Here is a 21555-nt window from a genome sequence, read left to right on the forward strand (position 1 = left end):
ACACACACACACACACACACAGGGGTTTGTACCATAAAATATTCAAACCTAGATTTACTGGTTCCAGCAACCAGAAGTGTTGGTGGTAACAGCTAGTGTTTTCCCTTAAGACTAAGTATAGTTGTCAAAGGTAAAGTGATTTCAGGTTGTTCTTAAGGAAACAAGACTTAAATATTGGGTGGAGTAATTTCATAAGCATGGCTGCTTCTGGCATTTTGCCATATCACTATGGGGTGACATTGAGTTGCATGGACATGGGCCAAGGGATTTGTGTAGCAGTAGCATCTATTACATGATCATAGAGCTAGAATGAGTATCAGTGCCCATGTCCCTTCATTTTGTATAATAACACTTGTGTGTGTGTGTGTATGTGTGTGTGTGTGTGTGTGTGTGTCTGTGTGTCTCTGTGTGTGTAAGCACATGCACATGCAGGAAACACTCTCTCAAGGAGTTCTTTTTCCATTCCCAGAATCCAGGTAAGTTTCTCAAGTATATTTCTAAAGATTAGTTTTAAAATGTCTAATAACTCTATGGAAAAGGAAGGTGGCATGCATTGTCTAACATATATAAAGTTTAAACAGTCAGATGTTCTCAATCACTTGACTTGAATTATTGATGAATGGAAAAAGTACTCACTGTAAAAGGCAAAGTGTCTAGAACAGTAATGAAAATACAGTTCTCTACTTCTTAGGAATTGGTGAATTTAGCAGAGAAGCAACGTAGATATTTCCTCCTCTTTCCTATTGGTTAAGGATAACCTTGAGTCATTCAAAACTGTGTTTTCACATAGTCTCCATTTTAGATCACTGTAATCAATCTTGTTCCCTTTTCCAGTATATTCTAATGGTGTTAAGAAGGGGAAAGTTGATGATACCAGAGTATATGTCAAAGTGAATATAGTACTTACTGTCTGTAAGACTAATAGCAACCAATGAAAGTATTCCAGCACAAGTACAATTCATAAAGAGTTTAATAAACAGCCACTAAACATTGCACCAAAGCATTTGAAAACACAATTTCTACAGAGAGGCAAAGATCAGGCTTCCATTCTAAATTCCTTAAGACAATCATTAACAGCCCCCCATCCCACCCCCCATCCCCACACATCCACAAGACTACACTCTTCTAGTCATAAGTTTACCTACAGACACAGTCTTAAGAACAATGGGACTGGCATGCATTATCCCAACAATGGCAAGGAAGCAGGGGATAAGGGAAAGATGGATGAAAAGGCAACCAGCAGCTAATGATACACCCCTTAGGAGCTTTGTTCAGCAGGAGGGCAGGGAGAATCTGCTTGTGGTACTACTTGTGACTTTACCTTGGACCTTCTGGATATACTGAACTAGTTGAGCTATTCAGATCCAAAGTGGCTGGGGCTGTTGTACTAAACAGTCTCATTCCTTTGAGTCATTGTTACTAGAAGTGATCTTCTTGAGTAATGTATTGTTACCTTTCTAAAGTCCTTAGAGTGCCCAAACTGTCTCTGTGACCCAGAGGGCTCACCATGGTTGTGCTGATTCTAATGTCAGAATGGTCCTGGGATTTCAGCTGTTCCTTCACATTGGAAATGGGCATGGAATATTTCTTTATTAAAAACATTTGTAAGAGGTACAGACAAATTATTCAAACTTCTGAGACTACCTTATAAAAGTTGTGTCTATTCTTTTTGTTCACATTTAAGAAGACATGAGATCAAATGGCCTCTAATACCTTATAAAATTGGTAATAAAGTTAATGATGTAACTGATGCAAAAATAAGTAGAGATATTGCTATGACTCTACAATCCACCCCTCATTACAACTGGCAACCAAATCAGGTAAGAAGTTCTTGACATAATGGGGAGCAAAGTGACTGGGCCTGAAAGAGGGAGGTACTATATGTACAATGTGTTTGTGGCCCTCTCTTTTGAGACAGATTTTAGCCTTTAACCATCATATTTAACTATCATATTCCACCTGCTACTTGACTAATTGCCTTGGCAGGAAGGCGATTTCCTTATCTTCCCCATCTTTGAACAATTCTTGTATAGGCATTTTATCTACATCATTTTGTGTGTACATGTACCATTTCAATTTAACTCAAAAGTACCTGTTCATTTTTTTTCCCAGAAGAGTTTGCAGGAAGCCATGAATCCAACGTAAGCAATACTCAACTAGCTATAATGGGTTCAGTATTATTGAGGCAAGGGGACTTTTCTGAAGGAGACATTCTGGCACTACTTTCCTGAGGAGTTGGCTAAAACTATAATAGAACCCACTGTTTTAATGTTGGAATGACCCAACTAGTGTCTCTCTCTCTCTCTCTCTCTCTCTATATATATATATATATATATATATATATATATATATATATATATATATATATATATATATATATATATGTGAGCATTGACCATCCCCATTGACCTCCAAGGCAAGAAACCATGTGTTACTTCAGAAGTTTCCATAGGCCTCTTCCCATTCTACCAGCTCATATGCCTATTCAGCCCTGATGGGTTCATGGAAAGTATCAGGTAAGTAAGATGAGATGAAATGAGATAGCCCAGTACGACTCTGTAGTGAGTCAGAATCATCCAATGTAGCCCAGTCAATAGTGCTCCTGGACCTCAACACCTTAGACCTCACACAGCCAAGGTTTCCACTAGAAGAAATAAAGTCTCCTGTCCTTTCTCCAGTGGGCAGAGTGAAATTAAACACATGCAGTGCCATCAGCTGGGGGAGACTGGCATACTAACATGAGAAACTGGACAAATGGCAGTGTTTGGCTCAATCCAAGCAATGTTCAAGGGAAAAGTCATTTTTCTGTTTTACATTTACACTGAGGTTCATAAATATGAATTGAGAAAGTGATTACACTCAGCTTGGAACAGGGTTAAAAAGAATCCTGAAACACATGAGGGGAGCTCTGGGGTTTGGGATTTGGATGCTTCATGGGGTGATCTGGTTGCTGTGCTGCCACTATTATCTACTGTTTGCGGATCATGCCCTTGATAGCGGATTCCCTGTTCACATATGTGGCCCAATAGACAAGATTGAATATGGCAAAGAGCACAGGGAAGATGATGCGGGAAATTTTGTCAACCTTGCTGACACTGTTGTAGGTCTTGGTCTCAGCAGGACTGTCTTGCACATAAGTGGTCTTGGGGGAAGCAATCACTGTTGGAGTTGAAGAAGCACTGGGAGCAGCAGCAGCCTTGGAGATGGTGGAGAACTCAGTATCCTTGGCCAGGTTGATAGGATAGGTGGTTCCCACTATGTTGAAGGTGGTGCTTGTTTTCTTGGTTGGGGCTGCTGGTGTTTTTTTCTAGGGGCATAAAAAGAGGGGAAGTGGGGAGAACAAAACAAACAAAAGATAATAAATTCACAGTACAAAATACCCTCGGAGACTGCAGGGAAGAAGAACCATGAGGGGCGTTAAAGAACCTAGATTTATATATAGGGATAATATTTTAAAAACAGAAAACCTGCATGCACAATTTTGACTATCCTAGTCAGCCCCACCTGTCACCTTGACACAGTGAGTCTCAGTTTAGGAATTGTCCATATCAAGGTTGGCTTTTGGGCCTGTCTGTGGGAACTTGTCTTGATTGTTCACTGCTGTAGATGGCTCTACATCACTATGTACATTGGTACATTTTAGGCAGGTGGTTCTAGACTATAATGAGAAAACTATTTAAGCATGTGCCTTCAGATCAGCCAGCAAGCAGTATTCCTCCATAGTTTCTGCTTCAAGTTCCTGCTTGAGTCCCTGCCTCAGCTTCCCTCAGTGATAGACTGTGACCTGAAAGTGCAAGCCAAATCAACCCTTTCCTCTCTTAAATTGCTTTTGGTGACTGTTTTATAACAGCAGCAGAAAGAAGGCCAGAAGATTAGCTTTCTAGTTATATGCATTTGGGTAAATCACATTTCCTTTGTGAGCTTCAGTTTCTTCATTTCTACAGTGAAGATGAAAATAGCTAGCAGACTGTCAGGAGAGAGTGGTAACAGGAATTGAAAGGAAATGTGAGGTCTTATAGACTGTGATTTCATCCTTCACAGTAACCCTATGAAGCAGGTGACATTATTCCCACTTGATATGTAAGTCAGCCTCAGATTAAATGGTAGAACACCAATCTGAATTCCTGACTTTTGTCCATAGATAGTCTGTGCTGCTTTCTACAGCACAAGATACTCTTGGTTACCCGAGGAAAAAAACTCCAAAAGGCTGCGACCGTCAAGGGGCACACCTCCTGTGAAGAAGAGAGCTTGGTGAATCTGCAAAGTCCTTCTGTCTTAAAGATCATAATAAATAATATGGAGTGTATACATGCATCATCACAATAGCATGCTGTCCTCATGCACACTATAAAGGTGCTTATCAAAGTAGGGGGTATACAAAGGTTTTCCACTCTTGTCAGGCTGCTGACAGGATCCACAGCGTCCCCAGAGGGGGAGTATTTTTCAGCATAAACTATCTCCAAAACACAGTAAGAAATGTTCTCTGTCTCTCTCCCTCTCCCTCTCCCTCTCCCCTCCCCTCTCCCCCCCCCACATGCTCATGTTTATGTGGTGCTGCACTGGGGCTGCCATCTTGCAGAACAAAGGAGACAATGCTTAATGCTTATGTCAGGACTGGAATAAACATGCTGTGTGGCAAGGTGGCCAAAGTAGCAAGCTGGCTCCTAACTGTAGCCCAAGGCAGTGGCCTAGTATGAACCTAGAGATTCTTTTTTTTTTTTATCGTGTCAAGCCAGGAGAGGAAGAGAGGAAGAGAGAGAGAGAGAGAGAGAGAGAGAGAGAGAGAGAGAGAGGAAGAACAGAAGAAGAGAAGAAGAGAGGAGAGCGGAAGAGAGAGAGGAACCTAGAGATTCTTGCCATGTCTTCCCTCCAGCTCTTCTTCAGACACCCCAGTTTCTTTTTGGCCATTTATGAGAACATAGTTAATTTCTTTAGCAGTTCTTTCCTGATTTTCTTCCCAAGTTTCATGTTCCCTTTGTTGCCAGTTTCTCTGTATCTCTTTTATTATTTTCTTCAGAATTCTTATCACTTTTATCTTTCTGCCATTGGACCACAGTACCATTTACTTTTCTGTCCCCCCCCCAAATAATCACCTTTTAAACAACACTTATTGACTATAAACAGGGTCAAAAGAATGCTAGATATTTAGGGTTAAGTGAAAAGGTTGGAAGTTGTATTTCAGTCTCTTAACTGCTCACAACAGTCTATTGTTGAAGAGAGCCGTGAACACATGATAGTCATAATGTGTAACTTAGTCCTGCTTTGAGTAAAGTGCTATCCGTGTGCTGCAGGTGTGGGAAAGGCAGCTCCAGAAAGGCTGTGAGGTTTCCTGGCTGTATATTAAATGCTGAGCAGGAATCATCAGATAATACTGCAGCAAAGGCCATGCAGAGACCCAGAAGACTGTTGAGGGGTGGCAAGGAGTTTGCTGTGGCTGAATCACAGTTTGCACAGGCAAAAATAGTTGCAGGAATTGATGGCACAGATAGAAAAGACCAGTTCTTTAAAGGGCTTGTATGCCACACTCTGCCTGCCTATGTTTTAGCATCAGTGTTCTTAGTCAGGGGCAGGGAGTATTGAAAAATAAGGGGAGGGAGAGTGTGCAAGATAAGGGGGTGTTCATTTAAATAAATAAAAAGTCTGACTAATAGGACATTTCAAAAGCAATACTTTTCTTCCTGTTGGAGGATTGTAGTCACATTGTTACAAACAGAAGGGGCACAGAGCTCAAAGCCTTCTAAGAACCTTATAAATGCTTTAAATACTACATGAGGCTCATTTATAATTAGCAAAGTCATTGTGTGAATAGAGTCCTGCTGCTAAATGCTTTTGCTATTAAATAAAATAGTGCTTTACTTGTTTGCCTGCTTATTAGCCTGCTTGGTAATTTCTTTTTTTTTTCTATGCGTAGACAAAAACAACAACCAAAGCGGGGGGGAAATAGAAGGGGAAGAAAACATTACCCTGACTTTGCTAAAAGCTTTTACATTTAGTCATCTTATAAGCTGCTTATGACTAGGTCTTTGAAACAATCACTTGTGGCAATAAACACGTTCTTTGTTTCCTCAGCTACTTTATATTCTATAGGTAAAGAGATGCAACAGTTGATTTAATCCCAGATTATTTAAATGGTAAAGTAAAATTACCTTTTAGTTTCTCTCACCATTAACATGACATTTTAATCACTATTACATTTCTACCTGCCTTGTCAAAAGGAAATGAAAGTGAATATTACACCATAGAGCAGGATGCAGAGAAGTTGTCCTTTTATGAGTGGAGAATGTTGTTTTGTGAAATTAAAAAGTATTCTGCAGATTAACTGTGAGTGGGCTTAACATTATTGGATTGTACTTTTCATTGTTTAAAAAATAAAGTGTTGGGAAGGAGATAAGAAAGAGGGATGGGGACTACAATCAAATGAATTGCATACACATATGAAATTGTCAAAATAAAACTCAGTAATAAAAATAAAAACAGAAACTTTTTACCACAATTAAATTTTATGATAGTAGCTTTGTCAACTTGGCAAAATCTGGAATTGCTTGGGAGGACAGTCTCACTAAGAGGTTTTCTAGATCAGGTTACTCCATGGGCAATCTGTGGGAGATAGGGTCTTGGTTGTGTTAATTGATGTGGCCCACTATAAAAGTGAGTGATGTTCTTCTCTAGGCTTGAGCCCTAAAGTGTAGTACAGTACAGAAAATGAACTGAACAGTACGCATTCATTTCTCTCTTCTCTTGATTGTAGATGTGATATGACTGGCAGTTCGAGTTTTTGTCCTCTTACTGTGTATTCCCTGCAGTGCTGAGCTCTAACCTGGAACTGGGAACTAAGACATACATTCACATTTATTTAAGTAATAAGATATACCATAATGCTTTAATTTTGCCTAATTTTAACTATCCATATTACATTGTTTATGATAGTTACTTGGCATAATATGTCTGTATATGAAAAAATATATAATAAATCAAAGCTCTTGCCCTCAGAAAACTCAGAGAGAGAGAACTCAGAGTTAAAGAGTAATTACAAAAAAAAAAGACAATTTGAGGATGAGAAAATAGTTCAGAGAGACCTAGGTTAACACCATTAACAGCCATGCAAAAACTGAGTATGACAGTACATGAAGAAGACTAAAATCCTAGTGCTGGGAAGCCTGGAGAGTCCCTGGGGCTTACCTACTAGACAGTTTAGTTGAATTGGTGACATCTAGGTTCAGTGAGTCTTAATGAATGAGGTAAAGAATGATAGAGGAAGACAGGACCAGTTTATAGGGACCAGTTAAGCCCACAGATGGGAGAGGAAAATGCAAATGGAAGGTCGGGTTCTTGAAAAAATGGGACTTCTCTAAACCATACATGGGGAATTATCCAAGTTCAAATTATTACAGCTTAGAAGGAAAGAGTGGAAGAAATTCAGGTACTGCCAGTGTTTTGAGGAGAATAAAGAAATATAAGAAATTGTGGTAAACATTGTATGATGGTTTCTACTCTTCCTAGAAAGACAGTAAAAGAAATGGTAGGCTAAAGATATGGCTCATTTGTTAAGAAAAGTGAACTATCTACGCTTGCAGAAGACCTAAGTTCACTTTGAAGAACTCACATCAAGCAGTTAGTTCACAACTGCCTATAACTGATAATCATGTATAATCATACATGATTGTAACTATGTTGGGTAAAGAAAAATAGATATATTTTTAAAGACTTCATATGTTATTAAATTACTAAATATTTCTAAATTGTCTATTATATAGCAAATTATCTGGTGCATGCTAGGGATGCAACAGTGAACAGTAAATCATGATCTCTGTCCTCAAGGTCACATTCCACTGGACATGTAACAGCAATATAATCAAACAAATACATACACAAATGTTACACAGTAAGAACTAGAGTTGAGACACACAAGGAAAGTCAGTACAGAGTATAGTGATTAATGCTAGTTAGAAAAAGTATCTTTAAGGAGGTGATCTAAGACCCAAATAAGAGAAAACAATCTCTTCAAATATTTAAACAACAAAATTTCATGGGAGACTAGCAATCACAAAGCATGTTGTGTTTGGAAGAGGAATGACTTGTTCTAGGTTAATAGAAGATAAAATTAAAGATTGAGAGGAGTAAATGAAAAGTTTAAAGGTATATTCTAAAACACAGCAAGATTCCATCTCAGAAAAAGAGGGTGGCATATTCGCACATATGAAAGTAAGTATTCTTAAAACAGAACTAATTTTTTATTATGCTTTCATGTGCTAGACCTAACTCATAGAATTGAATCAATATTTGTTCTTAGTTTCTTAATTATAATCTGTCCTTTCAAATTTCATAAGTCTTTCTGATTCTTAATTCAAATATTAGTCACTCCCTAACAACCAGTATGTATTTCACTCTTCTACCTTGTATTTCTTAATTTGAGTCTCAGAGGACAGCATGTTGAGAGACTAGACTTAAAAGAAACCTATGAGTCATTCTCAAGAGCTTCTGTTCAGGCCAGTTCAATGTCAGTTCATTGGTGAATTCTGATTTACTTCAATTGGTTAACCAATTAGATCAGCCTAATTGTACTACTTTAAGCATTTTCTATTGCTCATAGAGCCTAAAATAAAGTTAATCAATGGGTATAAAGTGATAGCTCAGGAGGACTTGTTCGTCTTGCAGAGGATCTAGGTTCAATTCTCAGTACCCAGAAGGTAGCTCATAATTCTAATCCCAGGGCATCTGATGCTCTTTCTCCTCTGGCCTCTGGGGAGCACTCTATGCATTAGTGTACTTAACTAATTATACACATAAAATAAAAGACTTTTATAAAATCTATGACATTTCCAGTTCTATAGGTTTATTAGCCTTTTAATAGAAGTCAGTTAGTCAATTTGTCCTTAATGAACATAAAGTTTATCAGCTATTGAGCTAACGTCTATGAAAATATCTAATTAACAATATATTCTGGAACTTTTTGTTTATTTGACCTGGACCATCTTTACTCTTTGGAACTTTCGGCGGGATTGTTTCACTTTACTTTCATTTTTTGTATTGCTGAATTTCAAATTAATGACCTTGATGTTCATGATGAACATTTTACAACAGAGTTGTAGTCTCAAACCCTAAAGTTTCATCTTCTGTGAAAATGGAATTTTATAATTTTGATGCCAAAAAATAATTAAAACCAGATCATGGTGATGATAACAATTAAACTGTCTGTTGCTTTAGGGTTCTGGCCCCTAAAAGGATTTCAACAAATGGCTACAATTGGCCATGAGGAGAAAGAAATGATCCTTATTTTTAAACACAATATTGATAGTAATAAAATCCTAGTTTCATCATTAAATATGGCAAAGAATGAAAAATAAAGGATATAGCCCCAATTGGGTAGTTGAAGGTGTGTGTGTGTGTGTGTGTGTGTGTGTGTGTGTGTGTGTGTGTGTGTGAGTGTGTGTGTTTGTGCGCGCGCACGTGCCGAACATGTACATTTACACACACAAACACAAATATAGACAGTGCTTTCAACTGAGCAAGGGAAATTTGTTATTTAGAAGCAGAATCATTACAAGGAGTAGTACCCATAGGAGTTTAGACAGACAGATAATGATGCTCAAATCATAAATACTACAAATCTCTCTCAAGTGCTCACCCCTATCCTAATCACCCTAAATCACTTACTAAAAGAATGTTTAAAAAATGGGGCTCAGAGCTAAACAAAGAATTCACAGCTGAGGAATGCCGAATGGCTGAGAAACACCTAAAGAAATGTTCAACATCTTTAGTCATAAGGGAAATGCAAATCAAAACAACCCTGAGATTTCACCTCACACCAGTGAGAATGGCTAAGATCAAAAACTCAGGGGACAGCAGATGCTGGCGAGGATGCGGAGAAAGAGGAACACTCCTCCATTGTTGGTGGGGTTGCAAACTGGTACAACCATTCTGGAAATCAGTCTGGAGGTTCCTCAGAAAATTGGACATTGAACTGCCTGAGGATCCACCTATGACCTCTCTTGGGCATATACCCAAAAGATGCCCCAACATATAAAAAAGACACGTGCTCCACTATGTTCATAGCAGCCTTATTTATAATAGCCAGAAGCTGGAAACTACCCAGATGCCCTTCAACAGAGGAATGGATACAGAAAATGTGGTACATCTACACAATGGAATATTACTCAGCTATCAAAAACAACGAGTTTATGAAATTCGTAGGCAAATGGTTGGAACTGGAAAACATCATCCTGAGTGAGCTAACCCAATCACAGAAAGACATACATGGTATGCACTCATTGATAAGTGGCTATTAGCCCAAATGCTTGAATTACCCTAGATGCCTAGAACAAATGAAACTCAAGACGGATGATCAAAACGTGAATGCTTCACTCCTTCTTTAAAAGGGGAACAAGAATACCCTTGGCAGGGAAGAGAGAGGCAAAGATTAAAACAGACACAGAAGGAACACCCATTCAGAGCCTGCCCCACATGTGGCCCATACATATACAGCCACCCAATTAGACAAGATGGATGAAGCAAAGAAGTGCAGACTGACATGAGCCGGATGTAGATCGCTCCTGAGAGACACAGCCAGAATACAGCAAATACAGAGGCGAATACCAGCAGCATACCACTGAACTGAGAATAGAACCCCCGTTGAAGGAATCAGAGAAAGAACTGGAAGAGCTTGAAGGGGCTCGAGACCCCATATGTACAACAATGCCAAGCAACCAGAGCTTCCAGGGACTAAGCCACTAACTAAAGACTATACATGGACTGACCCTGGACTCTGACCTCATAGGTAGCAATGAATATCCTAGTAAGAGCACCAGTGGAAGGGGAAGCCCTGGGTCCTGCTAAGACTGAACCCCCAGTGAACTAGACTGGTGGGGGGAGGGCGGCAATGGGGGGAGGGTTGGGAGGGGAACACCCATAAGGAAGGGGAGGGGGGAGGGGGATGTTTGCCCGGATACCGGGAAAGGGAATAACACTCGAAATGTATATAAGAAATACTCAAGTTAATAAAAAAAAAAGAATGTTTCCATACATAATAGGTAGTAAAGAATTGCTCTATTAAAACTTAAAGTAATAACTGATGCAAAATGTGCTTTAAGAGGGAAGAAAATGAGCGATAAATATTGTTGAAGAATGCACAAGAGAAACATGGAAAGCATGAAAGCAAGATGTGAAAAATCATGAAATAAATATAAGGCAATTGGACGAGAGAGAGACAGACAGAGAGAGAGAGAATTCAGTGAGTGAACAAGCTGCCACAAAAGCATGAGGACCTGAGTTTTTTTTTTTTTAAGGTACATTCCTTTTTTTTTTTTTTTTATTAACTTGAGTATTTCTTATATACATTTCGAGTGTTATTCCCTTTCCCGGTTTCCGGGCAAACATCCCCCTCCCCCCTCCCCTTCCTTATGGGTGTTCCCCTCCCCATCCTCCCCCCATTGCCGCCCTCCCCCCAACAGTCTAGTTCACTGGGGGTTCAGTCTTAGCAGGACCCAGGGCTTCTCCTTCCACTGGTGCTCTTACTAGGATATTCATTGCTACCTATGAGGTTAGAGTCCAGGGTCAGTCCATGTATAGTCTTTAGGTAGTGGCTTAGTCCCTGGAAGCTCTGGTCGCTTGGCATTGTTGTTCATATGGGGTCTCGAGTCCCTTCAAGCTCTTCCAGTTCTTTCTCTGATTCCTTCAACGGGGGTCCTATTCTCAGTTCAGTGGTTTGCTGCTGGCATTCGCCTCTGTATTTGCTGTATTCTGGCTGTGTCTCTCAGGAGCGATCTACATCCAGCTCCTGTCGGTCTGCACTTCTTTGCTTCATCCATCTTGTCTAATTGGGTGGCTGTATATGTATGGGCCACATGTGGGGCAGGCTCCAAATGGGTGTTCCTTCAGTCTCTGTTTTAATCTTTGCCTCTCCCTTCCCTGCCAAGGGTATTCTTGTTCCCCTTTTAAAGAAGGAGTGAAGCATTCACGTTTTGATCATCCATCTTGAGTTTCATTTGTTCTAGGCATCTAGGGTAATTCAAGCATTTGGGCTAATAGCCACTTATCAATGAGTGCATACCATGTGTGTCTTTCTGTGATTGGGTTACCTCACTCAGGATGATATTTTCCAGTTCCAACCATTTGCCTACGAATTTCATAAAGTCATTGTTTTTGATAGCTGAGTAATATTCCATTGTGTAGATGTACCACATTTTCTGTATCCATTCCTCTGTTGAAGGGCATCTGGGTTCTTTCCAGCGTCTGGCTATTATAAATAAGGCTGCTATGAACATAGTGGAGCACGTGTCTTTTTTATATGTTGGGGCATCTTTTGGGTATATGCCCAAGAGAGGTCATAGCTGGATCCTCAGGCAGTTCAATGTTTAATTTTCTGAGGAACCTCCAGACTGATTTCCAGAATGGTTGTACCAGTCTGCAATCCCACCAACAATGGAGGAGTCTTCCTCTTTCTCCTCATCCTCGCCAGCATTTGCTGTCACCTGAGTTTTTGATCTTAGCCATTCTCGCTGGTGTGAGGTGAAATCTCAGGGTTGTTTTGATTTGCATTTCCCTTATGACTAAAGATGTTGAACATTTCTTTAGGTGTTTCTCAGCCATTCGGCATTCCTCAGCTGTGAATTCTTTGTTTAGCTCTGAACCCCATTTTTTAATAGGGTTATTTGTCTCCCTGGGAGGACCTGGGTTTTATCTCCAGAATCCATTTAAGAATTCAGGCATAGAATCAAGAGCCCGTAAATCCCAACACTGAGGAGGTAGAGACAAGAGATGATTGGGACCCACTGCCTAGTGAATCTAGCCAGATTAGTGAATTTATTATTCAGCAAGAGACTCTCAAAAAGTAAGTTGCATATGTGATTGAAGAAGATACAACAAAAAGGGAGGTGAATAGAGGTTGTTGAAAATGATCAGATACATGGAAGTTAGGCTTGAAGAAAATGGCAATGAAATTAAATGAAAAATAATGGAGGTAAAAATTATTATAGAAGAAATGGTACATAAAGAAGATGATAGAAATCTCTATGGTATATATAATTGGTACTTCTAGGAAGAGAACAGAACAAATCTGTGATATCAATAAAGTTTTCTTTACATATTAAAAGCCAAAATTTTACAACTTTTAAAAGAAAATGTCTGCTATTTTGTATCCAGCTATTTTGCTGATTTTTTTAAAATCAGAAGTGGGAATTTTGTGATAGTGTCCTTCAGGAACTTTTATATATAAAACTATGTCACATGCAAATAAAGATACTTTGACTTGCCTATTTTCATTTCATATTTTTCCTTTGATCTCCTTTACTTGTCTTATTGATCTAGCTAAGACTTCAGGTATTATGTTGAACAGGAGTGAGGAAAATGGAATTCTTGTTTTGGTTTGGTGAAATTATTTCATATTTTTCCCGTTACGATGTTAAGTGGAAGCTTCCTATATATGGTCTATACTGTATTGAGATATGCCTCCTATATCCCTAATCCCTTAAGAACTTTTAACATGGAGGATGTTGGATTTGTGTCTAAAGCTTTTTTCTGAATCAAATGATAAAATCATGTCACTTTTAGTTTAGTTAGGATTATATTTACTGATTTGCATATGTTGAACCATCCCTGTATTTCTGGGATAAAGCTTACCTGAACATGGCATATAATCTTTTTTGAAACTATTTAAATTATCTGTATAAGGATTTTATTGAGTTTTGCATCAATACCTACATCTGAGGCATTGGTCTATAATTTTGGTCTATAACTTTCTTTTATTTTTTTGGTTGGAGCTTTCTTGGGTTTTGAGTATCAGGGTAATAGTGCCTTCATAGAGGAGGTTTGGAAATGTCTCTTCCTTTCATATTTTGCAGAAGACCACAGATTTAAGATTACTGGACAATACAAATTGGTCTTGAAAGGTTTAAAAACACACACACACACACACACACACACACACACACGCGTACACAATGTTGGGTAGATGGATTTGGGAACTAGGTGAGGGGGATGAATGTTATCAAAACACATTGCATGAAACTCTCAGAGAGCTAATAAAATCCAACATAAGGCTATGTAGTGGCTTTAACAAATGAGAAGTATATTTACATGTATATCTATACCATAAAACCAAATGTTCAATAATATGAGAAATTTCCAAGTTCACGTTATTGCTGGATGGCACCATTCAGTGTCAGTACTGAGAATAGCAAGTGATTCCTACAACATCTTAGAGAGAGAGAATCTAAACTACAAACTTAACCAGAAGTATAATTCAATACAAAGACTTGTGATCGATATCTTGCACATGCAAGAAAGTGGGAAATATGGTTCTAATGAGACCTTAAAAGACTTCTAGACAACAACATAAGATAACTGAGATAATTAGTGGAAAATAGCTATATTGACTTCAGAGAAAATAACACATTTAAATGTAAAAATGTAATTATATATTGACAGGAATTACAGCTACATAGCATGATGTAAATGTTATAAAACTTGATAAGACCTCACTATCACTAGTACAAAGTTAAGCAATGAATAGAGAAGAAAGTTTGAGAAATAAGTTAGGTATACGAATTTCCTTATGTTTTGTAGATGAGGTCGCCATTCTTGGATCATAATTGACAAGTCAAGATGTAGAAGGGTCAATGAACAGCAAAGATAAAAATATCAGAATTAGAGAAAGTACGACAATAAAATAAACAAAATTCCTAGAGGAGAGTAGATAAAAGAAATTAGAGACAGTTTTTCTTCATTTACACCAAAGTTAAGTTCTGTTTAGGTAAGCAATTACAGTCTATTTCAAAGATTGCTAACCCAACATTTTAATCTGTGAATATTCCAGCTTGAAAAGGCTTCAGTACCATTTTCTTACATATGATTCTTTGAAGAATAATTATTGGATTATATTTCTAGTACTTTTTAGAAGGCGACAATGTACATTATGGTGGTTTGAATAGGAATGTTCCCACAGTTTGTGTCTGGATACTTGGTCCAGAAGGAGTGCCACTAGCAGGAGGAGTGGTCTTGTTGAAGTAGGTGTGGCTTTATTGGAGAAAGTGTTTTATTAGGGGTGAGCTTTGAGGTCTCAGAAGCTCAAGCCAGTTCACTTCCTGCTGCATACAGATGTAGATTTAGAACACATAGCTACTCTTCCATCACCACCATGATGAAAATCATGGACTAAACCTCTGAACTGTAAGACAGCCCCAATTAAATGTTTTCTTTTATTTGTTTTTTTTTCCGGAGCTGGGGACCAAACCCAGGGCCTTGTGCTTGCTAGGCAAGCTCTCTGCCACTGAGCTAAATCCACAACCCCCCAAATGTTTTCTTTTATAAGTGTTGCTGTGGTCATGTTGTCTCTTTACAGCAATAATACCAAGACATAGATTTAAGTCTAGAAAACTCAACTCATTCAAAATCATTGAGTGATTATATACTTGATCTCATTCATGATTAATTCCTATTGATCCAGTGTTTTCATCTTGTCTCTGATCTGTATCTATTTAAACAACATCTCTTCAGCTTTCATTCTTATTCAGATAAGCTACAGTATTCAAGATGTGTATAACTTATAAGGAGGCAAATGAGTAAGTTTAATAGAACTAAATTATTCCAATATCAGAGTGCCCATACACAGAAAAATCAAATCACTCTTCATGATTCCTGACAGGCTCTACAGAGAAAGTAATGTTTTAATTGGGTTTAAAAATGAGTAGGTCTTTACCAGGATGCAGGGGTGTGTGGGGGGGTGCACTTTAGCTGGAGAATATAAAATACACAAGTAAGGAATGATGAGCACTTCAATTTTACTGGAATTTACTGTCAATGTTCTGGAGGTCAAGGGATAGAAGATTGTGCTGTGGATGTAGATAAGACTCCAAGATTCTGGGTGGCTTTCTAAGTCTGGGTTTCTCCAGAGCATACCAACATCACATTTATATTTGATTCAACACCAGAAGACATAAGCCCTACATGTTATTAGCTGTCTTTTAATTATTCCTAGTTGAAGTCCATATTACCAAGAAGCACTCCAGTTGAGAATTGGATTGATGACCCCAGTGAATAGAGCATAGCCCTGCTGAGTTCCTGCGGGCTACAGGCTGTTCACTTCTGGTCCCAATACAGATCTCTCAGGAAGTGCTTCCCAGCCTTTCCTTTGCTGCCACTCACCTTCATCTCCAGGGCCTCTGGTACCTTCTTGCCTTCCCAAGCCCAACTTCGCTTGGTGAAGTAGTTGACAGTAGCAAATTCAATCAGTGCAGAAAATACAAAGGCATAACAGACGGCTATGAACCAGTCCATGGCCGTCGCGTATGCCACTTTAGGTAAAGAGTTTCTGGCACTGATACTCAAGGTGGTCATGGTGAGAACAGTGGTGACACCTGAAGAGAGAAAAGTCAAGAACCAGTTGCAAATGAAAGACACTGGCAATGTACTTGATGAAGGTCACCAACTTTCCTCTGAAAGGAAGTTCTTCAACTCACTCAGTAAGGACCCTCAAGTTGTGTTGTCTGTGGAGCAGCGTGCTGTACATTTCAGTAATAAACTTTCACTTTTCCTTTGCTTAAGTAATGGACGGTTTTTAAAGCAAATTGTACAAAATATCAAGGCTGGATAGACCAACCTAGTAAATATTTCATCCCAACTGCCATTAGAATAAGATTATTTAGTCCACTCTACAGCTGTCTGCTAGTCTCTGACTAAGCACTTCTGCTGAAGAATAATTAACCCATTTTGTTTTAATAGAGCTTCTAAATTAGAAAAACTTTTGACTGAAAACTGTTTCCTCCAATGATTAACTTACTGATGGATCTCAATGTTCTTTCTGTGATCCAACAGGAAGTGAAATTACACTCCCCCATTGCCAGTTAGTCCTGTGGAGACGCAAGAAGAGTCTTTTCATCTCCAGAGTGATGGAGATCAGCGATTTGTCCTCCTTTTTGTCATTTTTCTGCCAGTCCTGATAGTTTTCTTTTGACAACCCGGAAATTGAGGCCATGATTGAGAGCATAGGTCTGAGTTCAATCTGGTTTCTACATCTCCTTTTTGTGATGTTATGATAATGCAACAAAGTAATATGGAAAGTGTTTCTGTCACTGCATCAAATTAAGGGTTTCTGAGATTTCTGGGTAATCAAAAATATTCCAACATTTGTATTTTGTGAGCTTTGGTATAACCAGAGCTTCTTTGGCTGCCACTTACTGTTTTATATCTTAAAATTCCTTTAATCTCTCCCTGCCTTCTTTTTTCCTTTTCCTTTTCTTTTCTTTTTTTGATCTATTTATTTATTTTATGTATGTGAGTACACTGTCACTGTCTTTAGACACACCAGAAGAGGGCATCGGTTCCCATTACTGATGGCTGTGAGCCACCATGTGGTTGCTGAGAATTGAACTCAGGACCTCTGGTAGAGCAGTCAGTGCTCTTAATTTCTGAGCCACCTCTCCAGCAAATCTCTGTGCCTTCTTTATCCCAATCTGTGAGTATTAGATATCTTGGAACTTTCATATTCTCAAAGTCAATCTAATTTGAAGGAGAAATGATCACAATCTCTTTCTGATTGTTGGAAAGCTGAAGAGAATGGGAAATGTGCATGGATGGGTTGAGTAAGGCACAGAATAAAGAGACACTAGAGAGTAAGGCGACCAGAAGAATCACTGAGTCTATTAATTCTACTGAGAGGCTAAGACATGTAAGCGACCACCTCTGGTGTCTCTTTTCTTGTCTTATCCCTATGAATTCCTTACATACACATTTTCTATATACAGGGAAATCTAGACCGGAGAAGAATTTTCAACCAAGACCCTAAAGGTACATTTTAACACAAACATAGCATCAAATCTGAGTAGCAAAAACACATTGTAACCAATGTGATAGTCAGCTACAATGTTAGTACTTATAAACAAGGAACTGATAATAGACCTAAACCTCACCAATCCTAATATATTAAGGAGTGTATGAGCCATTTGTACTCAGGATTCATGTATGAAGTTCTCAAATAAAATTAAATTAAGAAAAAGAAAGTAGAGTTATTATTATTATTATTATTAACTTGAGTATTTCTTATTTACATGTCGAGTGTTATTCCCTTTCCCGGTTTCCGGGCCAACATCCCCCTAGCCCCTCCCCCTCCCCTTCTTTATGGGTGTTCCCCTCCCCATCCTCCCCCCATTGCCACCCTCCCCCCAACAATCTAGTTCACTGGGGGTTCAGTCTTAGCAGGACCCAGGGCTTCCCCTTCCACTGGTGATCTTACTAGGATATTCATTGCTACCTATGAGGTCAGAGTCCAGGGTCAGTCCATGCATAGTCTTTAGGTAGTGGCTTAGTCCCTGGAAGTTCTGGTTGCTTGGCATTATTGTTCATATGGGGTCTCAAGCCCCTTCAAGCTCTTCCAGTTCTTTCTCTGATTCCTTCAACGGGGGTCCTGTTCTCAGTTCAGTGGTTTACTGCTGGCATTCACCTCTGTATTTGCTGTATTCTGGCTGTGTCTCTCAGGAGAGATATACATCCGGCTCCTGTCGGCCTGCACTTCTTTGGTTCATCCATCTTGTCTAATTGGGTGGCTGTATATGTATGAGCCACATGTGGGGCAGGCTCTGAATGGGTGTTCCTTCTGTGTCTGTTTTAATCTTTGCCTCTCTATTCCCTGCTAACGGTATTCTTGTTCCCCTTTTAAAGAAGAAGTGAAGCATTCACATTTTGATCATCCGTCTTGAGTTTCATGTGTTCTAGGCATCTAGGGTAATTCAAGCATTTGGACTAATAGCCACTTATCAATGAGTGCATACCATGTGTGTTTTTCTGTGATTGGGTTACCTCACTCAGGATGATATATTCCAGTTCCATCCATTTGCCTATGAATTTCATAAAGTCATTGTTTTTGATAGCTGAGTAATATTCCATTGTGTAGATGTACCACATTTTCTGTATCCATTCCTCTGTTGAAGGGCATCTGGGTTCTTTCCAGCGTCTGGCTATTATAAATAAGGCTGCTATGAACATAGTGGAGCACGTGTCCTTTTTATATGTTGGGGCATCTTTTGGGTATATGCCCAAGAGAGGCATAGCTGGATCCTCAGGTAGTTCAATGTCCAATTTTCTGAGGATCCTCCACACTGATTTCCAGAATGGTTGTACCAGTCTGCAATCCTACCAACAATGGAGGAGTGTTCCTCTTTCTCCGCATCCTCGCCAGCATTTGCTGTCACCTGGGTTTTTGATCTTAACCGTTCTCACTGGTGTGAGGTGAAATCTCAGGGTTGTTTTAATTTGCATTTCCCTTATGACTAAAGATGTTGAACATTTCTTTAGGTGTTTCTCAGCCATTCGGCATTCCTCAGCTGTGAATTCTTTGTTTAGCTCTGAACCCCATTTTTTAATAGGGTTATTTGTCTCCCTGAGGTCTAACTTCTTGAGTTCTTTGTATATTTTGGATATAAGCCCTCTATCTGTTGTAAGATTGGTAAAGATCTTTTCCCAATCTGTTGGTTTCCGTTTTGTCCTAACCACAGTGTCCTTTGCCTTACAGGAGCTTTGCAGTTTTATGAGATCCCATTTGTCGATTCTTGATCTTAGAGCATAAGCCATTGGTGTTTTGTTCAGGAAATTTTTTCCAGTGCCCATGTGTTCGAGATGCTGCCCTAGTTTTTCTTCAACTGGAGGTCAACATGTAGAAGAATGCAAATCGATCCATGCTTATCACCCTGTACAAAGCTTAAGTCCAAGTGGATCAAGGACCTCCACATCAAACCAGATACACTCAAACTAATAGAAGGAAGTAGAGTTTTATGGGAGAAATAAGCTATCTCATTCATGGCTATTAACAAATGCACAGTTCATCTAAGCACATCTGTAGAAACTCTACTGCACCATAAATGCTTTCTATGCCTTATCTCACTGGAGAGTTTTACTTAGCCTTTGGTGCTTAATTAGACTTGTCATCTTATTTGGAGAGCTCTTAGCTAGCCAGACTTGCAAGGGCTTTCTTTCTTTTTTTTTTTTTTTGCAAGTGACAAAAGTTTATTTTAAATGTTAACATACAAAAAGTAAACACTGTAATTCCCTTTCTTTAATAAACAAACTAACTCTAATACTATATATTGGAGCTGAAGATACCCAAAGATTAGTGAAACTCTTCCTAACCAAATTATACAAAAGACATCAGTCTCTAATAACAACATTCATGGTGTTTCACGATACCTTGAGTGCTCATGTTTCTTGATGAAATGAGTGTTAAGATTTCCTGTAATACAATTTCTTCCAGCATTAAAGGACAGTTTAAAATTAAACAGTATTTGTATTTTGCTAATAAAAACAAAATGAGCAACACTACAGTGACTCTTTCCAGAGTCCATTTCCATTTCTAACCATTAAAAAAAATAAGATTTGTTCTGCCGTCAAGACCTATAAGATTCTGATTTTTAATAGATCTTACTTTCTGTTCCTGTCACTATTATTAATATTTGATAAATTTTAAAAAGATAATCTTTAAAAATTAAAGAAGTACTAACTTTATTATCCGATTTCTTCTGCAACATGGCTTTTCCAAACTAATTTTTTTTAGACAAGATTATTATTTACAGTTCTGGCTAGACTTTAATCCACTGTGTGGACTAGGATGGCCTCAAATTCACAGAGAACCTCCTACTTCAGCCTCCTAATAGGTAGGCTTAAAGGTGCTCACTGCACCTCGCCTCCAAACTAAATCTTAGATAATATTGATATAATAAAATAGATCAAGTCAGGAACCACAGGTAAAGATTATGAAAATTAAAATATTAAATACAATCGTTCTTAAAATTTGGAGCTAGCTACTCCTGAGTGAAGTTATAGCTATGAGATCAAGCTAGACAAAAGAGAAAAAAATGTAAAGATAAGAGATTTGCTATAGATAGGATCATTTGTAAAATGCAAACATTTGTAATTACAAGGGGAAACATATACAGTCAACAGTCTTTTATTTTATTGCATATATTTTGGTTGTTTAAAACACCTGTTTTCTTCATCTGTTACCTTCATTCCATTAGGCTAATTTTCTTGATTATTTTTATTTTTGGTATATTGCTATTAACGTATGTCAAATACAGAGGATTAAATACTAAAAAATAAAATAAAAATCTGATCCAGTCTAATAGATTTTTTTTTAGATTTACAGTCTAGTTTAATTTTAAACTTGGTACAAAGAAACAATGAAATCTTATAACAGATGATGTGGAAACTACATAGGAGAAGCATCAACTTTCACTACACAATACCACATACAGACACTAACTAGAGGGCCAGGTGGACAGTTAACCCCTCAGGATAAGGACACTTGCCCAGCAACGGGTTCAATCCTGGAACACACTTTAAGGTACAAAGAGATAATTAACACCACCAAATTGCCCTCTGACTCCTATGTGCACTCTGCGGCATGTGCACTCTGTGGCATGTGCACTCTGTGGCATGTGCACTCTGTGGCATGTGCACTCTGTGGCATGTGCACTCTGCGGCATGTGCACTCTGTGGCATGTGCACTCCCCCACAACATGGACACACACAGGAAAAAGCATTAAACTGAATACAGAGAAAAGACTCAACAAAATA

At 38.6% G+C, this 21555-nt stretch overlaps 1 protein-coding gene across 2 annotated transcripts in view; it reads right to left on the reverse strand.

Moving 5' to 3' along the window:
* Positions 1–952: 952 nt before the first annotated feature.
* Gabra3 (gamma-aminobutyric acid type A receptor subunit alpha 3) overlaps positions 953–21555 on the reverse strand; it is a 241892-nt gene continuing 221289 nt past the window's right edge. Inside the window, exons 9-10 of one of the 2 annotated variants that reach the window (XM_017601916.3) lie at positions 16138–16349; positions 953–3307 (exon numbers count right to left, since the gene is read on the reverse strand). In XM_017601916.3, the coding sequence (XP_017457405.1) occupies positions 2969–3307; positions 16138–16349 (551 nt within the window). In that variant the 3' untranslated portion in view covers positions 953–2968. The remainder of the gene's footprint in view (positions 3308–16137; positions 16350–21555) is intronic. The other variant, NM_017069.3, reaches the window with a different exon arrangement.

Source organism: Rattus norvegicus, chromosome X (assembly GCF_036323735.1).
Source record: "Rattus norvegicus strain BN/NHsdMcwi chromosome X, GRCr8, whole genome shotgun sequence".
NCBI lineage: Eukaryota > Metazoa > Chordata > Mammalia > Rodentia > Muridae > Rattus > Rattus norvegicus.